At 43.8% G+C, this 21588-nt stretch overlaps 1 protein-coding gene across 4 annotated transcripts in view; it reads left to right on the top strand.

The window, feature by feature from the left end:
* Positions 1–21588, top strand: part of SLC39A10 (solute carrier family 39 member 10) — a 64050-nt gene that overhangs the window by 27478 nt on the left and 14984 nt on the right. For 2 of the 4 annotated variants that reach the window (XM_032803634.2, XM_032803633.2), the window contains exons 4-8: positions 2635–2804; positions 4205–4423; positions 6827–6989; positions 14892–15251; positions 16719–16799. In XM_032803634.2, coding sequence (XP_032659525.2) covers positions 2635–2804; positions 4205–4423; positions 6827–6989; positions 14892–15251; positions 16719–16799 — 993 coding nt within the window. The remainder of the gene's footprint in view (positions 1–2634; positions 2805–4204; positions 4424–6826; positions 6990–14891; positions 15252–16718; positions 16800–21588) is intronic. The other 2 variants (XM_075070041.1, XM_075070042.1) reach the window with 2 other exon arrangements.

Raw genomic sequence — 21588 nt, 5'->3', positions numbered from 1 at the left:
TAAGCATTTTCTACCAATTAAAATGTTGAAACAGTGTGGAAAACTGTCATCTTATACATGCTTTGAGCCAAGCTAAATTACAAAGCTTCCGTGGATGAGCGCTTCTTTTTGAAAGAAAGTATTTTCTATTTCAGTAATAAGAAAGAGAGCTGATGAATACCTAAGCTTGAAGACCTTTACCATTTTGAGTGACCTAATTTAAAAAATAAGTGAAGCTCATTGCAAACATTTAGCACTTCTTATGGCATCTGATATCTTGAATACAGATAAAACATTTGCCAGTTGAATGTAATGGTCTGTGAATTGCTGGTTTGGGGTTGTCTGCAAACAAACTCCTTTGTTATTTGTAAAACCGTTTGGGCTTGAGGCAGGGCAGCTTGATTAGATAATGATGTGAAGCTTTCTGTTTGTCTTCTGTTGTCTCATTCAGTGTGGCTAGAGTGAGACTAGCACTAGCACTAGGAGTATGTTTTAAAGATGCTTTTCAGCCCTTTCTTTTGCTCTTAGTAATTGGTTATGTAACTCCAAAGAAGATCCAGTTTCCTTCTTGCCGCAACTTTGTAATTCCTGTCTTTCAATGAATACTACTAGTTTACCCAGTGAAAGCTTATCATGTGTACATACAAGGGGGCCAAATTAAGGTTGCACAGACAACCTTAATTCTGGGATTTCCTTACTCCTGAGTGCTTGACTTTTCAGCCTTAATAATGTTCTTTGAACTGAGGTAAGGGAGTGGGTGAGGATGTAACATCTATTACAGTTACAATTTTTATTTGCACAATATAAGGAATGAGCATGCACTCTGGAATACAGAAAAAGCTGTTCTAGGATAGCAGCTATTAACTTGTTATCAAAACAAACTCAAAGGTAAAAAAGTCAAGATTATGTAAATGTTACAAGAATGGCTCTAATGAAGGGCTGGATCACAGATGACCCATGCTTGCTGATAGGGGAGGCATGACCCTGAAACCACTCAAGTCATGCCTCCCTGGCAGCCCCTCTCCTCGTGGAAAGCCATGGCCCCTCTATGGACCTCCTAGCAGTTCCTCTGCCTCTCCTGGCAAAGGGGGGCGGGGCCTGGCCAGACCATGTAACCATGCAATGGAGTGTGTGTGTGATGTAACCCCTCCCACCCCACATCACCTCTGGGATATATCCATCAGCAGTGAAAGGAATAATGAAACCTTCCTCCTGTGGCTGCTAGTCAAGAGAGGGTGAGGTCTGGGCTCTTTATTTTCCCAGGCCTGAAGGGCTAAGGGAGGAGGACCTCAATGGATTTCAGTCATCACCCCACCACTAGCTCTGGTGCAGAAGACACTGCATCAGCACCATCTGCTGTCAAGTGCTGGTCTGGTAATTGTGCAGAACATTTCCTTCTCTCCCTATACTCCTAGTCTTGTCTTTCCATCTTCATTCCCTCCCTCAAATGTAATCAAGTGAATTCTGCTTTTAGTTAAAAGATGAATTCAGGAGGGGCTGGGATTCCTCTCAATTTGAACAAATTGAAACAAAAATATATCAGTTATTCTGGGGGATGACCTATAGGTGAGGAGAGGGGGTAGGGAGTCAAAGGATATAATTCCCTTAAAAGCAAATTTCCATTTCAGCAATTTAATAAGCCCATTTTCTTTCTTTCTTTTATTTTTTTAGTACTTTTGTCTTATGTACATCTTGAAGCTTTCCTGGCATCTTTATTGCTGGAAAACAGCTTTAAACTTTGGGAGTGGGATTAGAGTTAACTTTTAAATTTTCTCCATCAAAGGCTGGGCCTTGTTTCTTTTTCGTAGCTGAAAGTTGTATATATAAAAATAGTGTGTCAGATAAGGAGCAACCATCATCTGGCAGAGGAGAAGTCTCTCTCTTCCACACAAATCTTGGATAAAAATCTTGTTAAAATTAGTGGCAGGTAGGAAATGTCCATAAAACATAGCCTCATTTCTTTTAGCTTACTATCTTTCTGCTCCTTTGTGTTTTTATATGTTTAATTAATGGACTAGAGAACCAAGCTTTTGCAACTCTGCATTAGGAAGAATAACTGAAGTCTAGTGCTCTCCTAGCTAATTGGCTTCTTTAATGCCCTTTAGCATGTTTTATTGTTGAAATAAACCTTTGAACACTGTTTACCTGTGTAACAAAAGATAAAGGGAATAAATAAAAGATTTTATTTCTTTCCATATTAAAATATTGCAGTAAAATAGATGATCAAATTCTCACTACTTTTGTAAATGCAAAAAGTCTCTAGCCCACAAAGTATTAACTGCTTGCTAAACAAATCAGGGGCTAAATTCTGATTTCTTGCACCAATATAATCTGCAGTGCTTGGCGTGAGAATAGAATTTGGCCCTAAAACTTTCTCAGAGAAGTGAAAACATTGTTTAAAAGGTTTTAATAGACAAATTATAAAAGCCCTGAAAACTTGAGTTTGTAACGAGAAATAGTGATAAATGCTTAACTATAATGGTTCTGTATGGGCTTGCTTCTTACATTTTTAAGCATTTTGGACGTTTATCAAGGCACAATTTAGGTTGACAGATCACTTTCTTATCAGTTAATAGAATGTCATTCATCACTTATAGGAGTTGTCTTCATGTTCTGTTGATAAACCATTCTGTATTAATTTTTTCTCTCCTACAGCCTGGCTTTGTGGTATCATTTCTATCACTGTCATTAGCCTGCTCTCCTTGCTAGGTGTGATCTTGATACCCATCATTAACCAGGGGTGCTTCAGATTCCTTCTAACCTTCCTGGTTGCTCTTGCCGTTGGAACACTGAGTGGAGATGCACTGCTCCATCTGTTGCCACATGTAAGTACCACTCCCACACACAGATTTTAAAATTCCCAGAGGACTATTCAATATCAATATCAACACTGATTATTTGTTATGCTCATTGATTGGGCTGTAGATTGGGACTGTAAAGGAAATTTTAAAGCAGCATCTTGTTAAATTAATTTGACCTCTGTGTGTTTCTTTAAAAAACATGGGAGTGTTAAAACTACTGAAGTATCAAGAATATGCTGAATTTTTCAATACCCATGATAAATGTTGTAGACTTCCTATTTTTGTTTCTTCTTGAAACTTCTGGTTTCCGAAATTTTGGAAAGGTACTTTGGGAGGATTCTGGTTTGAAAACTCATGAGGATGGGTCACAAGTTACCAGTTCCCAACTGAATATTTTTTGTATGTGCTTTTAGTAACAAGGATGTAAACCTGGTTTTGGATCTTTTTTGTTATAAACTGTGCCTCGTCCTTATTTTGTTTGGGTTTATATATTGCAGAAAATCTAACTCCTCAGGAGTATTACCAGGAAATTGCTCATAAATCCAAGGAAAATGCGGTTTTAATGAGTTGCAGAATATTAACATTTATTTGAAAGGAGAAAATGGAGAGAATGTATTCTACAAACTTCTTTGGCCCTAGACTATAAAGTTCACGTATTGTTTACTTTGCATAATCCATGATATACATCTTCTAGGGATGTATGTGTTGATAAGAGTTTTTGGACGTGTGTTTTGGGTTAGAACTAAAGTTGTTGGATTGTTATTGCTGCTAACAATTCAGGAACTGTAAGAATAATCGACTCTTGTACGTTAACTGGTTATTTTAAGCTTAGGCCTGGGCTACACTGGCGCTTTACAGCGCTGCAACTTTCTCGCTCAGGAGTGTGAAAAAACACAACCCTGAGCGCAGCAAGTTACAGCGCTGTAAAATGCCAGTGTAAACAGTGCCCCAGCGCTGGAAGCACGGCTCCCAGCACCGTAAGCTTATCCCCTTGGGGAGGTGGAATACCTGCAGTGCTGGGAGAGCTCTTTCCCAGCGCTGGCGCCGTGACCACACTCGCACTTCAAAGCGCTGCTGCGGGTGTAGCCATGCCCTTAGTTAATGAGCAGGGCCAGATTTACAGTTAGTTTGCTTCACACCTGAGTGGTATAAAGGAACTGAAGTCTGTCCTTCTAACTGCCTTGCTGAAACCTCTCTGGGGGGAATGTTTCTATTGGTAGCCATTGAAGGCAGGTCTTTCAATGAAGCAGTTACTATATTTGATGGACCTTTTCTGAAGGAAAGAGACTTTTTTTTTTTGAATGGGTTTTTGGTAGTATTTTTTTTTTTAGCAGCACAACATCACACGTCATATGGACCTGAAGTCACTTCAGTTTACTGAAATTGTAAATTCACACTGTGCCTTTTTTTTTTTTTCCTAATAGTCGCAAGGAGGCCATAACCACAGTCACCATGAGGACCACAGTCATATTCACGAGCACAGACATTCTCATGGACATTCCCATGGGCATGGAACAGGAAATGAAAGCTTTCTGGAAAAATATGATGCAGTATTGAAAGGGCTCGTAGCTCTTGCCGGCATTTATCTTTTGTTCATCATTGAACACTGTATAAGAATGTTTAAGCACTACAACAAACAAAAGGTATGTGCCACATTTTCTCATTCTCCATGCCGTCATTTAAGATAATACTTGGTCAAATTGCATCCTATAAAAAAACCAGAGATTTTCTTAGAAAGATAAATTCTTAAATACTCTACTTGGAAAGCACTCTGAATGGTGCAGTTTGAATGTTTCGTAAAAACTATTAGCTGTTACTTACCTATTTTCTATTAACTATTGATAGTATGTGAAAAACTTGACTGGACCCTTTACTATAAGGGATTGCTTTTCCAGCTGTAAATGACTCTGTTCTCATCCACAAGATTTGGATATCTTGAATTGTCTCCTCCACATAAGTCATAACAGACTAGCACTAGACAAGATGATGTCTGAGGAGTGCTTAAGCAAATAAGGATCACAGCATGTTCTTCCAGAATCAGGTGATCTGCTTGCGAAAATGTGAACTGAAGTATATGGAACATTCAGATACTACAGTAATAGGTGTCAGATCTGTACCTAGTAAATAGGCTGACTTAAGTGACAGGCTGTCTTATTTTAAGAGGGATTACTGACACATTCAGCTGAGGGAGCTGTACTCCTTGTAGTGTATTCAATTAATCTGGTAGTGACTTGTCTGACCATAACGTGATGGTGTACAAAATTATGAATCCATTTGCAAGGCTTCTGAATCATTAGGAGTTTCTCTCCATAAGAAAATGTCAAGAATTACAGACCTTACATTTAAAACTTGACTATCACTCTTTCTATAACACTCTTTATCTAAAAAGGATATGGTTTCCTCTCATAGTGCTTTTTCACATGAAAGGCATTTATTTCTGAGAAAATATGGCAGAAGGGGACGAAAGTGAATATACTGAAGGGGTTGTGACACTACCCGCCCTGCAACTTGGGTTCCTTACTATTCTTTGTGGCTGTAGCTTCCAACATGGGCCTCTCACAAAGGGTGTGTCTGTGTATAGCTACAGTCCTGGTCCAGCAATTCTGACCCCAGCAGCCTGTCAGCTACACATCAGCCACACTCTGGTTTCCAGCAGCCTTGATCACTACCTCCAGAATGATCCCAACATGCTCCAAGTCCTGGATTTTCCCCCAAAATGTGTATTCTGCACTGCCTGGTTCTTTCCTGGACAGATATTAGAGGTCCATTGCCCCTCGAAGGGATCAGTGGAAAGGTTTGCTGCTTTACTTGGAGTTACCAAACGATTCGGTTTAAACACAACACTGAATTAGTTTTGATTAAAGAATAAAACAAGTTTATTTATCTGCAAAGATATAGATTTTTAAGTGAGTACAGGTATAAGGCATTGAAGTCAGAAATGGTTACAAGAGAAATAAAGATAAAATGCTTCCTAGTAACTGAAACTTAACAAACTAGACTTGTTTCAAGGTAAAATTCTTACCGCATGTTCCCAGCAACATAGGGGCATCAAATTCTCAAGTCAGGATCTGCTCTCAAAGTCTGAAGGGCTGGTTTCTTTGTCATCTGAAGTGAAAGAGAGAGAGGGAGAGAGAGAGAGAATACTGGGGGTGTTTTTGCCCTTCACTTTTGTAGTTCAGTAACCCCTTGAAATGGATTTTCTTGAGCATTACCCCTAGATCAAGTTCCTGCCTGCTGTGCGGATGGAGATATGGAGTCTCCTAGTGAAAGAGGTTCCATGTTGTCTTCTAAAATGCTGATTGATCTATTCCTGCTCCCCTTCCTTGCCAAAGAATGGCCACTTGATAGGTGATTGTCAGTAAACTTTTGACACCTGGCTAGAGGCATCAGCTTGTCTTTTGTCTTTAAGAAACAGGTTTACCCCTTCCCAGACTTGTCTGGTAAACACATTTCCATCGTAATTTCATTTTATGTTCATAACTTTGCATATTATGTTGCAATATACATTTCAGTATGATATTATTGACCAACAAGTTATTAGTTTTCAAGTGATACTTCACAAGGTGTATTCTGTACAAAGTTTATTACAATTGTGTGTAGGCTATGAGTATAGGGTGCATGGATTTACATACATCTTTCACTAAGATTAATGAATTAAATCCTCCAAACTGGTGTGGAAAACCTGTGGTCACAGCCTGTAGTCTTGGTCATAAAGCACACCAAACAGGAAGGGAGCAAATTTTCTTCATTAAATGCAAATTTTAAACTTGAACAAATTAAATGAATGTAACAGTTCTGTATGGGAAGTGTCTCTTAGCTAATACAATGGTGTATTCTGTATATGAATTGTGCTAATTTAGGAAATTATGTTATTTGATTGTGTAGGTCTGTTGTCTGTAGCAGAAAATTCCCATAATCTGTAGCAGTGATGATCTTCGTGAATATCTGAAATTCTGTAATTCTGAGATTCACATCAAAAGATAATCTTACTGAATATTGAAGTGATATGTATGACAAAACTTCAGTGAATCTTCCGTTCCTTTCAGTTTTATTACAAACTAGACACTGACAATTGTGTGTTTCAGTCTAAACAGAAGTGGTGCAAGAAAAAACAGAAGACTGAAGAATCGCCAATTGGAAGGAAGCTTTCAGAACACAAACTGAATAATAGGCCAAATGCTGACTGGCTTCAGCTCAAACCCCTGGCAGGTAGACATTAATGTTGAGAATTTGTCATTGACATTTGAGACTCAAAGCAAAGAGTGTCACGGCATGTAACCTATCGCTTTGTATATTATCACTCCCTCTCTGTAAATCTTTGTTAATAAGACTAGTATTACCCAATCAGCTGTCCTCATATAAGACTGCAAGCTCCAGCTATAGTTATAGAAGCACTGAAACACTCTCTGCTGTGAGAGCCCTTGGTGTGTTAGATGGCTTTACTTTCCTTTACTAGAAGATGGGAATTTGGCCTCTAAGGAAAAATAAAATATTCTTTTCAGTTAATTGTCAGAGTGCTGATTTAGACAAATGAATTTGAAATCACCCAGTAAATCTCCCCCACTACCACCATAATAAAAAACAAAACAATTATTTTGCTTAACTATAGAAGCCTACATCTTTTTTTAATTGAAATACTGTTGTCATTGTAAGGATCATCCCACTTAGATTAAGGTCCTTCTCTTGAAATAGTCTCAGAATAATATGTGAGAAACTGTCCAGTAATTTTGTTTGTCTGATTTAAGAAAATGTCAAAGAACATTTAAGAGTTGCTTAACCCATTCTTCTTCTTGGAGTTGTCAAAGTTAGATTCAGGACTCACAATTTGTCAGACCACTCTGTTTATTAGCGCAGCGCTCCGCCAATAACATTCAGAATATGTGAGTGCCATGCAAGGCCTCAACAGTCTTATTTATACAGCTAAAAGAGCAGGAGTTAGACAAAAGAACAAAGAAGGAAACTACCTGTGACACAGCATGCATATCCCTACTTCCTTACTGATTGGTATCGATCTAAGCTAATACTTTTCCAATTGCCCTTAAAATGGTGCAATTGTTCATACTAATGTCTGTGTTCTGGCACATGAGATAGCAAACATTCCTGAAACTTTCTAAAGGTGCAGACAACATTTCTTTAATTCTTTCCTATTCTTACAATATAATTCATTCTACTTGCACAGAGTGCTTGCTCATATCGATTCCAATTAGGTGTGCACGCGCCGCGTGCATGTTCATTGGAAGATTTTTACCCTAGCAACACTTGGTGAGTCAGCTGGGCACCCCCTGGAGTGGCTCCGCTATGGTGCCGGATATATACCCCTGCCGACCCAACTGTCCCTCAGTTCCTTCTTACTGCCCGTGTCAGTCGTTGGAACTGTGGAGTGCGGTTTTACTGACCTCCTCCTTCCTAGCTACTCATAGTTCTCTAGTTACTTTTTGTGTATATAGTTATAGTTAATTCTTATCGTTCATAGTTAGTGTTATAGTTAAGAGGGGTTCGGGGATTAGCCCCTTCCCCGCACCCGGTGCTGGAGCCCAGGCCCGGTTCACCGGGTTTCAAACCGTGCTCGGCCTGTCACAAGCCGATGCCGACAGGAGAGCCACAAGACTCCTGTCTTAAGTGCCTCGGGGAATCTCACCTGGCAGACAAGTGTCACATTTGCAAGGCCTTTAAGCCGAGAACAAAAAAGGAGTGGGACTTTCGGCTAAAACAGCTCCTCATGGAGGCGGCTCTTACCCCTCCGCCTTCAGCACCGAGCGCTGGACAATCGGTGGGCAGAAGCGCCTCCTTGGCACCGGACTGCCCAGTACTGCCAAGGCCTCTCGGCACCGGCCGTCGCCGGCACGAAGTCAACTCGGCACCGCTCCCTCTCCCCGAGATCGAGAAGGCCTAAGATTCCTGCTGCTTCCGTGCCACCTGCACCTCAGCCAGAGAGCTCATCTAAGTCGGATCGCCCGGCACCAACAACATCGGCACTGTCAATTCCGAGTCCGGTGCCTGTCAGCTCCCCGGCGCGAGCCGTGGTTGAGCTTACTATTCCATCCATGCCGGAGACATTCTCAATGGCAAGGGATCTGATTGCCATAACAGAGTCGATGCTGCCTCAACCCCCGGCATCGCCGGTGCGGGTAATACAGTCTATCGGCAACCCTGCCTTGATAAGACCATCCTCTGTCAGCACAGCAGAGCGGCACCATTCACGATCACGGTCCCACAGACGTTATAGGTCCTGTAGACGCTCCCGCTCCCGACGCCGCTCGCAGTCCCGGCACCGCTCGCAGTCCTTGCACCGTTCTCCTCCTCGGTACTGGTCACACTCATGACACTGTTCAGTATCCCGTTTGCTGTCCTGCTACTCTCGGCACCACTCCAGCTCCTGGCACCACTCCAGGCACTATGACTCCCATAGCCGATCCCGACGTCGAGCCTTGAGATCTCGGTCGACCTCCCGGCACCGCTCCAGTCACAGGTCCCGATCTCGTTCCCGGTATCAGTATGCCTCCCGGTACCGGTCCCCGGTGCCGAGTAGAGCAAGATCTGCTAGAGACAGAGACTCTGCCCAGGGCTTTTCGGCCCCTCCATGGCCATCCAGACACACATCAGTGTCGTCCCACGCGGACAGCTCTTATGCACAGGACTGCGATTCCGATGTGCCCACCAAGAGGACCAGGACCAGGACCAAGGCCCCCATCAGTGGTCATTCTGGACACCTTGGGTGTACCACCAGGCCCAAGGCGTACCAGTAGTTCCGTCCCGCTCTGTCCCACCAGAGCACCGAGTGCCAGTGGTGACAGTTAGCCGTCCCCCTCTGACTGCTATGGAGGAAGCCCCAGTTCACCCTGCGGACTCCCAGGTTCCACTAGAGCAGGAGGTCGCCCAAGAGCAACAGGCCACACAGGACCCGCTCATCCCCAGCATCTCCTCTTGCTCTTCTCCAGATGAGGTGGTGGCAGGAACATCCTCCTCAGGCCCTCTTCCTATCGACCTGAGAGCCCATCAGGACCTCCTGAGGAGGGTAGCACTCAATATGAACCTCCAGATGGAGGAGGTCCCAGAGGTAGAGGACCCAGTAGTGGACATTCTGTCGGCGGATGCCCCCACCAGAGTGGCCCTACCGTTTATTCGGACCATCCAGGCCAATGCCAATACTATATGGCAGTCTCCAGCCTCTATCCCTACTGCAGCCAGGGGAGTCCAGCATAAATACATAGTGCCCTCTAAAGGGTACAAGTACTTGTATGTCCATCCTCCTCCCTGCTCACTAGTCGTCCAATCTGTTAATGAGAGGGAATGCCATGGCCAGCAGGCGCCAGCCCCGAAATCGAAGGAGGCTAGGCGAATGGACTTACTTGGCCGCAAAGTGTACTCAGCAGGTGCCCTACAGCTCCGGGTGGCAAATCAACAAGCCCTGCTTAGCCACTATAATTAGAACACCTGGGCAGTGGTGGGTAAGTTTATGGAGCTACTCCCTCGAGACTCCCGCCAAGAGTTCGCTGCCCTCTTGGAGGAAGGGAAAAAGGTGGCCAGAACTTCCCTCCAGGCTTCATTGGATGCCGCCGATTCAGCAGCCAGGACTCTGGCCTCAGGTGTTGCCATGAGGCACAGCTCATGGCTTCAAGTTTCAAGCCTCCCACCGGAGCTCCAGTATAGCATTCAGGACTTGCCATTTGATGGTAAAGGTCTCTTTTCGGAAAAGACTGACCGCAGGCTGCAAAGCCTGAAGGACAACAGGGTGATGATGCGTTCTCTTGGCATGCATACACCGGTGACCCAACGCAGGCCTTTCCGTCCCCAGCCTCACCACCTGTACTCTGCGCCTAGACAAAGACAGGACTTTGGCAGGCAGCACAGCCGAGGTGGTCGTAGACAACAGTCAGGACCCCAAGGGGGCCAAAATCAAGGTCCGTCGAAACCACCAGCGGGACCAAAGACGAACTTTTGAAGGGGGGCCCGAGAACGGCATACCAGTTACAGGCCAGGATCCTTCTCCTCCCTTCTCTAACCGTCTCGTCTACTTCCTCCCGGCGTGGTCCCAGTTAACTTCAGATCGCTGGGTCCTACGCACAGTGGAGCGCGGGTACCACCTCCAATTTATTTCAACCCCGCCCTCCCACCCTCCAATCCCGTCCCTCTTCAGGGACCCCTCTCACGAGCAATTCCTCTTGCAAGAGGTGCGGACGTTCCTCGCCATGGGAGCTATAGAGGAGGTTCCAAAGGACGAAAGGGGCAAGGGACTTTACTACCGTTATTTCCTAATCCCCAAGTCGAAGGGAGGTCTCAGACCTATCCTAGACCTGCGAGGACTCAACCAGTTTATGATAAAGTTGAAGTTCCGCATGGTATCCCTGGGGACCATTATCCCGTCCTTGGAGACTGGTATGCTGCTCTCTACATGAAGGACACGTACCTTCACATCGCCAGTTTTCCTCTGCACAGGAGGTACCTCCACTTCGTAGCCAACCGTCAGCACTTCCAGTTTACGGTCCTGCCGTTCAGCCTTTCTACAGCCCCAAGGGGATTTACAAAGTGTATGGCCGTAGTCGCCGCCTATCTCCGCCGACTTCGGATACACGTTTTTCCATATCTGGACGATTGGCTCATCCGAGGGCCTCCGAGACCCAAGACACCCAGCATGTGGGCATCGTCAAGGACCTATTCACACATCTAGGCCTGATGATCAATATAGAAAAATCCACTCTGGTTCCCATGCAGAGGTTAGACTTCGTAGGAGTTATCCTGGACTCCAATCTAGCCAGGGACTGCTTACCACAGCCGCGGTTTCAGGCGATGGCAACAATCATCTGAGGTCTACAGAATTTCCCAACGACCTCGGCTCGCACTTGTCTCGGTCTCCTGGGTCACATGGCTGCCTGCACGTTCGTGACCAAATACGCCAGATTCCGCCTCTGTCCTCTCCAAGCTTGGCTCAACTCAGTATACTGCCTGGGCAGGGACCCAATAGACACGATGGTCACCATTCCCCCGAGCACCCTAGGTTCCCTAGACTGGTGACTTACTCCCTCCCTGGTGTGTACAGGGCTACCATTCCATCTGCCCCAACCTTCAATGTCCCTGACGATGGACGCGTCATCTCTCGGCTGGGGTGCTCACCTCGGACACCTTCGTACTCAAGGCCTCTGGTCATCTCAGGAGCTGGCATCTACCATAAATGTCCGAGAACTGAGAGGCAGTCCGCCTGGTGTACCAGGCGTTCCAGCAACATTTACAAGGCCGTGTGTCTCGGTGTTTACAGACAATACAACAGCCATGTACTACATAAACAAGCAGGGAGGGACATGATCCTCCCCCCTTGTCAGGAGGCCATCCAACTCTGGGACTTCTACATAGCCCACTCGATAGACCTGGTAGCGTCCTTCTCCCAGGGATTCGGAACACTCTGGCGGATCAACTCAGCAGGTCCTTCCTGTCTCACAAGTGTTGATCCGCCCAGACATTATTCATTCTGTTTTCCAGAAGTGGGATTTCCCCACATAGACCTGTTCGCTTCGTGCGCGAACAGGAAATGCCAGATGTTCTGCTCCTTCCAAGGTCTCTCCCCGGGATTGATCTCGGATGCTTTCCTGATGCCGTGGAAGAGCCAGCTGCTTTATGCCTTCCCACCGTTGCTGCTGGTTCACAAGGTCCTGCTAAAACTCCACAGGGACAGAGCGCGCCTAATCATGATCGCTCTAGCATGGTCCAGGCAACACTAGTACACCACGTTGCTCGACCTGTCGATAGCCAACCCAATTACCCTGCCACTCCACTCAGACCTCATAACTCAGGACCACGGCAGACTTCGCCACCCAGACCTGCAGGCCCTTCACGTCATGGCGTGGCTGCTGCGTGGCTAAACCAGTCAGAGTTACGTTGCTGTGCATCAGTAGAACAAGTTCTCTTGGGTGGCAGGAAACCTTCCACCCGGTCAACGTATCTGGCCAAGTGGAAGCGTTTCTCCTGCTGGTGCGAAACGCATGATCTTACTCCCACTGAAGTCCCGATTCCCTCTATTTTGGACTACCTCTGGTCTCTCAAACAGCAGGGCCTAGCAGTATCATCACTGAGGGTACACTTGGCAGCCATCACTACCTTCCACCAAGGGGAAAGTGGCTGTTCCGTGTTCTCACACTCTATTGTTTCGAGGTTCTTCAAGGGCTTGGAGCGCTTATACCCCCAAGTACGCCGCCCAGCCCCGACCTAGGACCTCAACCTGGTTTTAACCAGGCTTATGTCTCCCCCATTTGAGCGTTAGCAACCTGCTCGCTACTCTACCTGTCTTGGAAGACAGCTTTCCTCATAGCCATTACATTGGCCAGACGAGTCTCTGAGCTTAAGGTTCTTACGGTGGATCCACCGTACACTGTGTTCCACAGGGACAAGGTGCAGTTGCGACCACGCCCAGCATTCCTCCCTAAGGTGGTTTCGGCATTTCATGTTAACCAGGACTTCTTTCTCCCAGTCTTCTTCCTGAAGCCACACTCAACGCGACGGGAGCAACAATTGTACTCCCTGGACGTCCTTAGAGCGCTCGCATTTTATATTGAGCGGACAAAACCCTTTCATAAAACGCCCCAACTCTTTGTCGCGGTAGGAGACTGAATGAAAGGCCTACCTGTTTCCTCTCAGAGAATCTCATCTTGAGTGACGGTGTGCATCCGCACTTGTTATGACTTGGCTCATGTTCCCTCGAGCCATCTCACCGCACATTCTACCAGGGCTCAGACTTCATCTGCTGCCTTCCTGGCTCATGTACCTATCCAGGAGATATGTCGCGCAGCTACCTGGTCTTCGGTCCACACCTTTGCTTCACATTATGCTCTGGTTCAACAGTCTAGAGATGATGCAGCCTTTGGCTCAGCAGTTTTGCATTCTGCAACATCTCACTCCGACCCCACCGCCTATGTAAGGCTTGGGAATCACCTAACTGGAATGGATATGAGCAAGCACTCGAAGAAAAGACGGTTACTCACCTTTGTAACTGTTGTTCTTCGAGATGTGTTGCTCATATCCATTCCAAACCCGCCCTCCTTCCCCACTGTTGGAGTAGCCTGCAAGAAGGAACTGAGGGGCGATTGGGTCGGCAGGGGTATATATCTGGCGCCTTGTCGGCACCACTCCAGGGGGCGCCCAGCCAATCCACTGAGTGTTGCTAGGGTAAAAATCTTCCAACGAACGTGCACGCAGCGTGCGCACACCTAATTGGAATGGATATGAGCAACGCATCTCGAAGAACAACAATTACAAAGGTGAGTAACTGTCTTTTTCAAAATCAAAGTTACCTTCTTGGCCAGTGTGAAGTAACCCTTATTATATTTATCGTTCCTCTCTCTCAGCTAGACCATTTTATCACTTCGACCTGAGCTGACACCAGCAAACTTATTGTACCTGGAACATGCTAAATACTTTCCAGCATTTGATTCACCTTTTTCCTTGTTCTTTGTTGTCTTTGTGGCTTCTGAGTAAAATTAGTTCTGTCACTCCTGTAAAACTAATCACACTGATCTACTACATTGTGAAATGAGCACTTATAAAAAGGGTGCAGTACAAGTAACTTTAAAGAGCTGCCATGTTCAGACACAGAGGTTGCTGCACTCCAGTGCTGATCAGATTACCTGTGTGCGCGCATGCATACAGAAATAACCATGTAAAGTTTTCAGTGGACTTTGTCCTCAGTCTTTGGCCTGTAAGAGATTTTATTATTGTATTCTTGACATATTTTTTTCTGCTTTTAACTCTGCTAAAACATGAGCTTTTTCTAAATATGTCAGTAACAAATTATCAGGTACAAGCTAGGTCAGGCTGAAAGTGGTTCTGTGTACTGCAGATGACTTATTGTGCAGAACAGTTGCATTGCATTGAGATTTCTGCATGACCTGCAAACATTCCACAGTAAACAGCAGCAAAAGAGAATTCTTTGTTACTCCAGCTGCATGCGGAAACAATGATCTTTAGCTTGGGAAGTGTTGGAATGTTTAATAGGCTTCTATGTTTTCTTCTTGTGTTTTAGCAAAGCCGTTGAATATCTGAAAACATTGATATGCGGTGGCATGCTTGTTCGTGGTTTCTTACTTAAGAATTAATGCACCATGTCTCTCTCTGGCTTTAATACAGGTGCCGATGACTCAGTTGTATCTGAAGATCGACTTAATGAAACTGAACTAACTGATCTAGATGGCCAGTTGGAATCCCCTCCTAAAAACTTTCTGTCTGTAGAAGATGGAAACCACATGCATCATTCTCACAATGACGTCTCTCTCTCTGTTCACGACCATGGTCTTCATGATGCAGAATATGATGACAACCATAGAAAGGATAAAATAGCTAGGAAACACAACCATCACTGGCATCACAAACATTCTCATGGTCACTGCCATTCTGGAAAGGACCTGAAAGATACTGGAATTGCTAATATAGCTTGGATGGTAATTATGGGAGATGGCATCCACAATTTTAGCGATGGTTTAGCAATAGGTAAGTAAATACAAGGTGTTGAGCATATTCTCTATGGCTGAACCTACCATAGGTAATCTTGGTAAAATTTCCCATTGGTAAAGTTCTATGGGTGACAGTAATATCAGGAGGACTAGTACAGACAAGGCTTCACTAGCATTTTGTTTAATCTTGCTCAGAGCAGGTTTGAGAACCTTGGTGTTTAAAAATGCCAGCAGCTGTGGTGCAAGCCTTGTCTATACTAATTTCAGAAAGGGGAACTACACAACAATGAGGAAGCTAGCTAAATGGCAATTAAAAGGTACAGTCATAAAAGTGAAATGCCTGCAAGCTGCATGGAAACTTTTAAAAACACCATAATAAAGGTTCAAATTAAATGTATACCCCAAATTGAAAAAAACATAGAGGATTCTTGTTAGTTTCTACACTACAGTGGTACACCCAACGATGTAAGTTGCCCATTACATTGACTTAATAACGCCACCTCTGCAAGAGGCATAGCGCTTAGGTTGATGTAGTTACGGCAACTCAGTGGCCTGATAGCTGGGTCTGTGTGCCCCCCACCCCCGCCCTGAAGCTGACAGCCTGAGCTGTTAAATGGGTGCCGGGCTCACAGCTGGACACCCCTGAGCCCCAGCACGGACAGCCCAAGCTGTCAGCCCGGTGTCGGGCTCACAGCTGGAATCCACCCCCTGCCCTGGAGCTGACAGCCCGAGTTGTGAGCCCCACACAGGGCTCAGTTTCACAGCAGGGAGCCTACCAGCAGTGAAATTGACATTCTTGTCAGCTTCGCAGCTGCTATTGTTTCACATTTTGTCTCTGGCTCCTGTTATCAGCGCTGGGACCAGGAGCACCAGCTGTGAGCCCAGCGCCACACTGACAGCCAGAGCTGGAGAGGAAATATGAAATAATAGCAGCTGTAAAACTGACAAGATTGTCAGTTTCATTCCTGGTAGGGTCCCTGCTGTGAAATTAAGCCTCATGCTGGGCTCACATCTCGGTCAGCCCGGGGGTGGGGCTCTAGCTGTAAGCCCCCTGTGGCTATCGGTGCCACACTCTGGCTCTCAGTGCCCCACAATTCTCCACTTTAGTCAGTGTAAGGGCTTCCGGTGAGAATGCGCACCACCAGCAGAAGGAAGGCAGTGTGGATACCAATAGTTGATTTAATTGCTGTGGTGGCTGTAGGTCGACCTAACTTAAGACAACCTAATTTTGTAGCAAAGACAATCCTCTAGAGAGAGAAATTGGAACAGAAGTAAGCAGCTTTTGTGGCATTTTGGGTTCTGTTATAGCATCATCCATCCAGATTCACCCAGATCTTACCAGTGTCTTTGGAAATAGAAAGTCCACTGTTCTGAATATTTCACATGTACGTTGAAAAATACTGGAATCTCTGCAAAGGGAACTTTGTACATTGCCTATCTATTGATTATTGTTTAGCATAGCCAACAAAATTAAAATACAGTTATTTGCATCTTATTTTTCCAGGAGCAGCTTTTAGTGCCGGATTGACAGGAGGAATTAGTACATCTGTAGCAGTGTTTTGTCATGAGCTTCCCCATGAATTAGGTAATTAATTCTGTAAACTTCAAATGTGGTTGTTTTTAGTCTCTTTGACACTGAATGAAAAGCTGCTATATGAAAAATATATCCACGAGTCATCACAGTAGTAATGAAGGTAAACAAAATGCAATGTGAAAACTATTAGCGTGACCATTTACACCAGTAGAAACTCACATGCAGAACATGATTATACAATTTACTATGCCATTTATTCAATGTGTATAATCAGAACATTAGTCTGTATTTTACTAGGAATCTAGTGTCATCAGTATACCATCCATTCTGCATGTGAAACTTTCAGAATGTATGTTATTCGAATGTTCTTACTGAATACATTTGAGTACATTGTTGGTTGGTAACACATTTGTGAACTTATTATTCTGTCAGGGATAGGAATCTGTGAATTTCATTCAGCTAAGAGCTCATAAGGAGGAACACTGTGTCCACTACCAGTCAACCCTGTTTGATATGGGGTCCTGCAAATAGAAGAGGTGTGCTGCATCACATTGCATATGTGATATTAGAGAAAAAAATTGCATAGGCAAAACGGAAAATTTTATGAACATGACTTTTTAAGATGCAGCTATCTTGCTGCTGAACTGCTGTTTTGGCAGCCCTGGTGAGAGGCGGGTATGGATTATCAGTGTCTATACATTTCATAATAGATTGAGTACATGGGAGAATATTTTGCTTCCTTGCAAATTAGGGCTTCCAGATAGCTATATGTATCTGAAATCCATTGGCACTAAGACAGAATTTTTAAAGCAATTATTCTTTAAGGCTAGCATTAGCATTGCTGTTTTGCAGATATTTTTTTCACAGTTCAGTGGGTAATGTTACAATCCCACTTCTCCTTGACTGTTTTCCCTTGCTGAATTACAGCTCTGCCGTTTGCAATCTTCTCTACCTCCTAGCAGATTTGTAACTGGAAGATCTTTTGAGGCACTATTTTCTGAGGCCATGGTTTCATTTCTACAGATTTTTAAGACTGGGTGAAAGGATAAAATGATCGTACTAGGATTAAAAGAATGTTGGCAGGTTTTCTCTCTTCAAAATGATGCTTTTGTCTTTGCTCTCTGTTTGTTCTTGCTGTCTCCAATACACCATACTTTAGTAGTAGAGATCACTATTAGTGTTTCAGACAAGCATATCATGAATGACTCATCCAGCTAATGTCTGTTATTACCCAGAGAGGACCTAGCTGGGGCCTGGTAAAGCCGCAAAATACTTGTAAAGCTTTTAGAGATCCTTGGATGAAAAGCACTATAGAAGTAAAATACAGATTTAGCCTGCCACCATTTCTCTGAGACAGATAAGAGATTACAGATGGGGTATTGCAGAAGTTTTTAGTACTGGACAACAATGCTACACACAACAGTTTAGGACAAGAAGTGAATCAGCTGGGGAATTTAAGGAACTGGAATGTATGTTATTGGAGTTAGAATTTGTTCAGGATAATGGAATTAATTTAACACCTCCACTCTTGAGAGACGCAACTGTGAGATTTTACTTCACATGGTCAAGACCATGGGTTTTGCATTTCATCGGAAAGAGAGGGAGGGAACCAGTGATTTAGTATTCTGCGTTGGAGGGTCCTGGAGCAACATTAGTGGAGAACAAGAGGAGATGATAATTTTATAACACATTTCCATGTTTGGTTTGGATTTGACTGAGTCCTGTATTTTGCTGGGGTTCACTGAATGGCACTGAATCACTTGGATGGTCTGGCCAAACTCAGCCTAGGTGTAAACAGTTGACAGTCATTTTTGTGCTTTTACTTAGTTTTGTCTGTTCGCCAAATTCAGTGACAGACTCCGAAGATGACTAGTGTTCCACTTCCTGTCCAGGAGGCTGGAAAAGGTTTGTCTAGGTACAAGGTAATGGTTGGCTGATCTATCACTGTAGGGAGCCGCCTCTTAGAGCCCCGGCTCTGACGGAAGTGGAGGGCAAAAGACCTATACTGAGTTTTCAAAAATCACTCACAATTGGTTTCAGGCAAGCTGAGAGAGTTGCAGTCAGGATATGTTGCTTGTAGTGGTTCTCACTGGATGAGAGAGGCGACTTCTATATACACACTTAAAAAGGTGGGTTAAAAATTAGCAAATACTTTTGACCTACTTTTAAAGAATAATACTGAACCATTCCAGGTATGCAGAAGTTAGTTTAAATATTTTTCTTCTTAGTGACTTCATTTTGCCATTTTAAGTACTTTCTAGACATGCATGTTATTTATGGCCATTACTTAAATACATTAAGGCCAGGTCTACACTACAGACAGGCTTAATGTGATCTATGAGCATTGATTGAAATGAAATTTCCCATTCTTCTTCGAGTGCTCATTCACGTCAATTCCTTCTTTACTTAACATACAACAATAGTTTAGTTATAGACTTAGAGACCTTCTAAAAACGTTAAATGTATTACTGGCACACGAAACCTTAAATCAGAGTGAATAAAGGTTGCCAACCCCTGGACTAGATAATGATTCTATCAGTCTCGTATTTCTCTAAAGCCAAAAGATTGTTTGAGCAATATGAAGAATTATAATAATATCTAGCTGTTATATAGTGCTTTTCATCAGCAGATCTCAAAGCTTTATAAAAAAGGTCAGGTTTTTCTCTGTTTTACATATGGTGAAACTGAAACACAGGAAGGGAAAGTGACTTTCCCTAGGTCGCCCAGCAAACCAGTGCCACAGTTGGGAAGAAAACCTAGATCTCCTGAGTCCAAGTTCAGTGCTCTCTCTACCAGACTCCCTGTACAAACTTCAGTGTTATGCAAGATAAAATCTTCTTTTAAATCAAGAAAATTCATACACTGTATATTTCTCTGTTTTCATTTTCTGTAAACAAAACATTCACCTTATTCAGGTAACATAATCCTACCATAGTTTGTTACTTCAGGATGCACTTGGGAGATAAAGTAATATTAATAACGAAGTATAAAAGTCAGCATGACTGATATGCTGAGTAGATGAGAATTTTTAGCATCATCATGTGTTCAACATCCTGAAGGAGGGAAATAAGCTTATAAAAGCAAACACGAAACAGAGAAAATAAAGATTTTTAGCTTTTAAAGTAATTGGAGAGGGAGCTAAGTGGCTTAGTATATGCCACACTTCTGGCAAGAGTTCAAATCTTGAAATACAAGGTGAGTGACACATGGAAAGGAACATTAAAATAACAGTTATCCACATTTCAGCTCTGCATTTGTTATGCTCAGGGGAGGCATAATATGGTGGAGTTCTGGAAGAGCTATATGGGCAAACTTGTATAGCATCTGTCACGCTTTGGTTGGGTCACATCAGCATTCAGTTATTCAATTTCCCATTGCAGTCAGATGATAAGTTGGTAGTGATTGGAGTTTTTAAGGCCTTTTGGAAGAAGTGAGACCTAATTTAGAGGGGGCAAATGCAAGTTGGAATTTTGGATCCTCTAAGTAAAATCTAGGTGAGAACCATTCTCTTAGCTGAAGATCCATTTTTTACAGACTAAAACGCTGAAGACTTGTAGCTATACCTTAAGGGTTCCACACACCTGTGTTCAAAGCTTTTATGATGTCACACTAAGTTTCATGGTGGTATCCTTAAAATTGCTGAGACCCTCTGGCAAACTCCATCCTCTATCCCTCCGACCTCAAAACGAGCCGAAAAGAAATATTTTGTCCCAGCCAAAGGATTTGAATACCTTTACACCGACCCTCCCCCAGGATCGCTGGTGGTTTCTGTGGCCAATAAAAGAGACAAATGGGCATATCAGCTCGACCCCCAAAAATAAAGAGGCCTGTCAAGGTTTTTCCCCCACTTTGAACTTTAGGGTACAAAAAGTGGGGACCTGCATGAACACTTTTAAGCTTAATTACTAGCTTAAATCTGGTATGCTGCCACCAGCCAGAATTTAGTGTCTGGCACACTTTCTGTTCCCCCAAAACCTTCCCTGGGGAAACCAGACCCAAATCCTTTGCGTCTTAAAACAAGGAGAAATTAACCATCCTCCTTCTTTCCCCCCCAGACTTTCCCCTACCCTGGGTTGCCTTGAGAGGTCTTCACACTGATCCATACTCCTTGGATCTTTAAAACAAGGAGGAATTATCATCCCATCCTCCTTTTCCCCCCACCAATCCCTGTGAGTTTCAGACTCAATCCCTTGGATTTTAAAACAAGGAAAAATTACTCAGGTTTCTTAAAAAAGAAAGCTTTTAATTCAAGAAAGAAAAAATAAAAGTTGCCTCTGTAAAATCAGGATGGAAAATGTTTACAGGGTACTCAGATCATATCGACTAGAGAGGACCCCCCACGCCTTAATTCAAGTTACAGCAAACAAGGTGTAAAAGTCCTTCCAGCAAAAAGACACATTTACAAGTTATAGGACAACAAACATAAGGACTAATCCGGCCTTGCCCTGGCTACTACATTTTAAAACATGGAAGACTGATTCAGAAATAGGAAGCCTGGGTGTACGTCTGGTCCCTCTTAGCCCCAAGAGCGAACAACGAACAAACAAAAAGCACAAACAAAGACTTCCCTGCACCAAGATTTGAAAGTATCTTGTCCCTCTATTGGTCCTCTGGTCAGGTGTCAGCCAGGTTTACTGAGCTTCTTAACTCTTTACAGGTAAAAGAGACATTAACCCTTAACTATCTGTTTATGATAAGGCCAAGCAATTGAGGGACCTGTTTGGAAGAAAAATGAATTCAACGACCACTTTGCAGTTCCATGTGGCAAACCATCAGGCCCTTTTGGGCTGATACAATTGTAACTGAAGGGACTCCATCCATAAGTTCAAGGAGTCCCTCC

The sequence above is a fragment of the Chelonoidis abingdonii genome, chromosome 10 (genome assembly GCF_003597395.2).
Source record: "Chelonoidis abingdonii isolate Lonesome George chromosome 10, CheloAbing_2.0, whole genome shotgun sequence".
Taxonomy (NCBI): Eukaryota; Metazoa; Chordata; order Testudines; family Testudinidae; genus Chelonoidis; species Chelonoidis abingdonii.
This window is presented reverse-complemented; position numbering and strand designations above follow the sequence as displayed.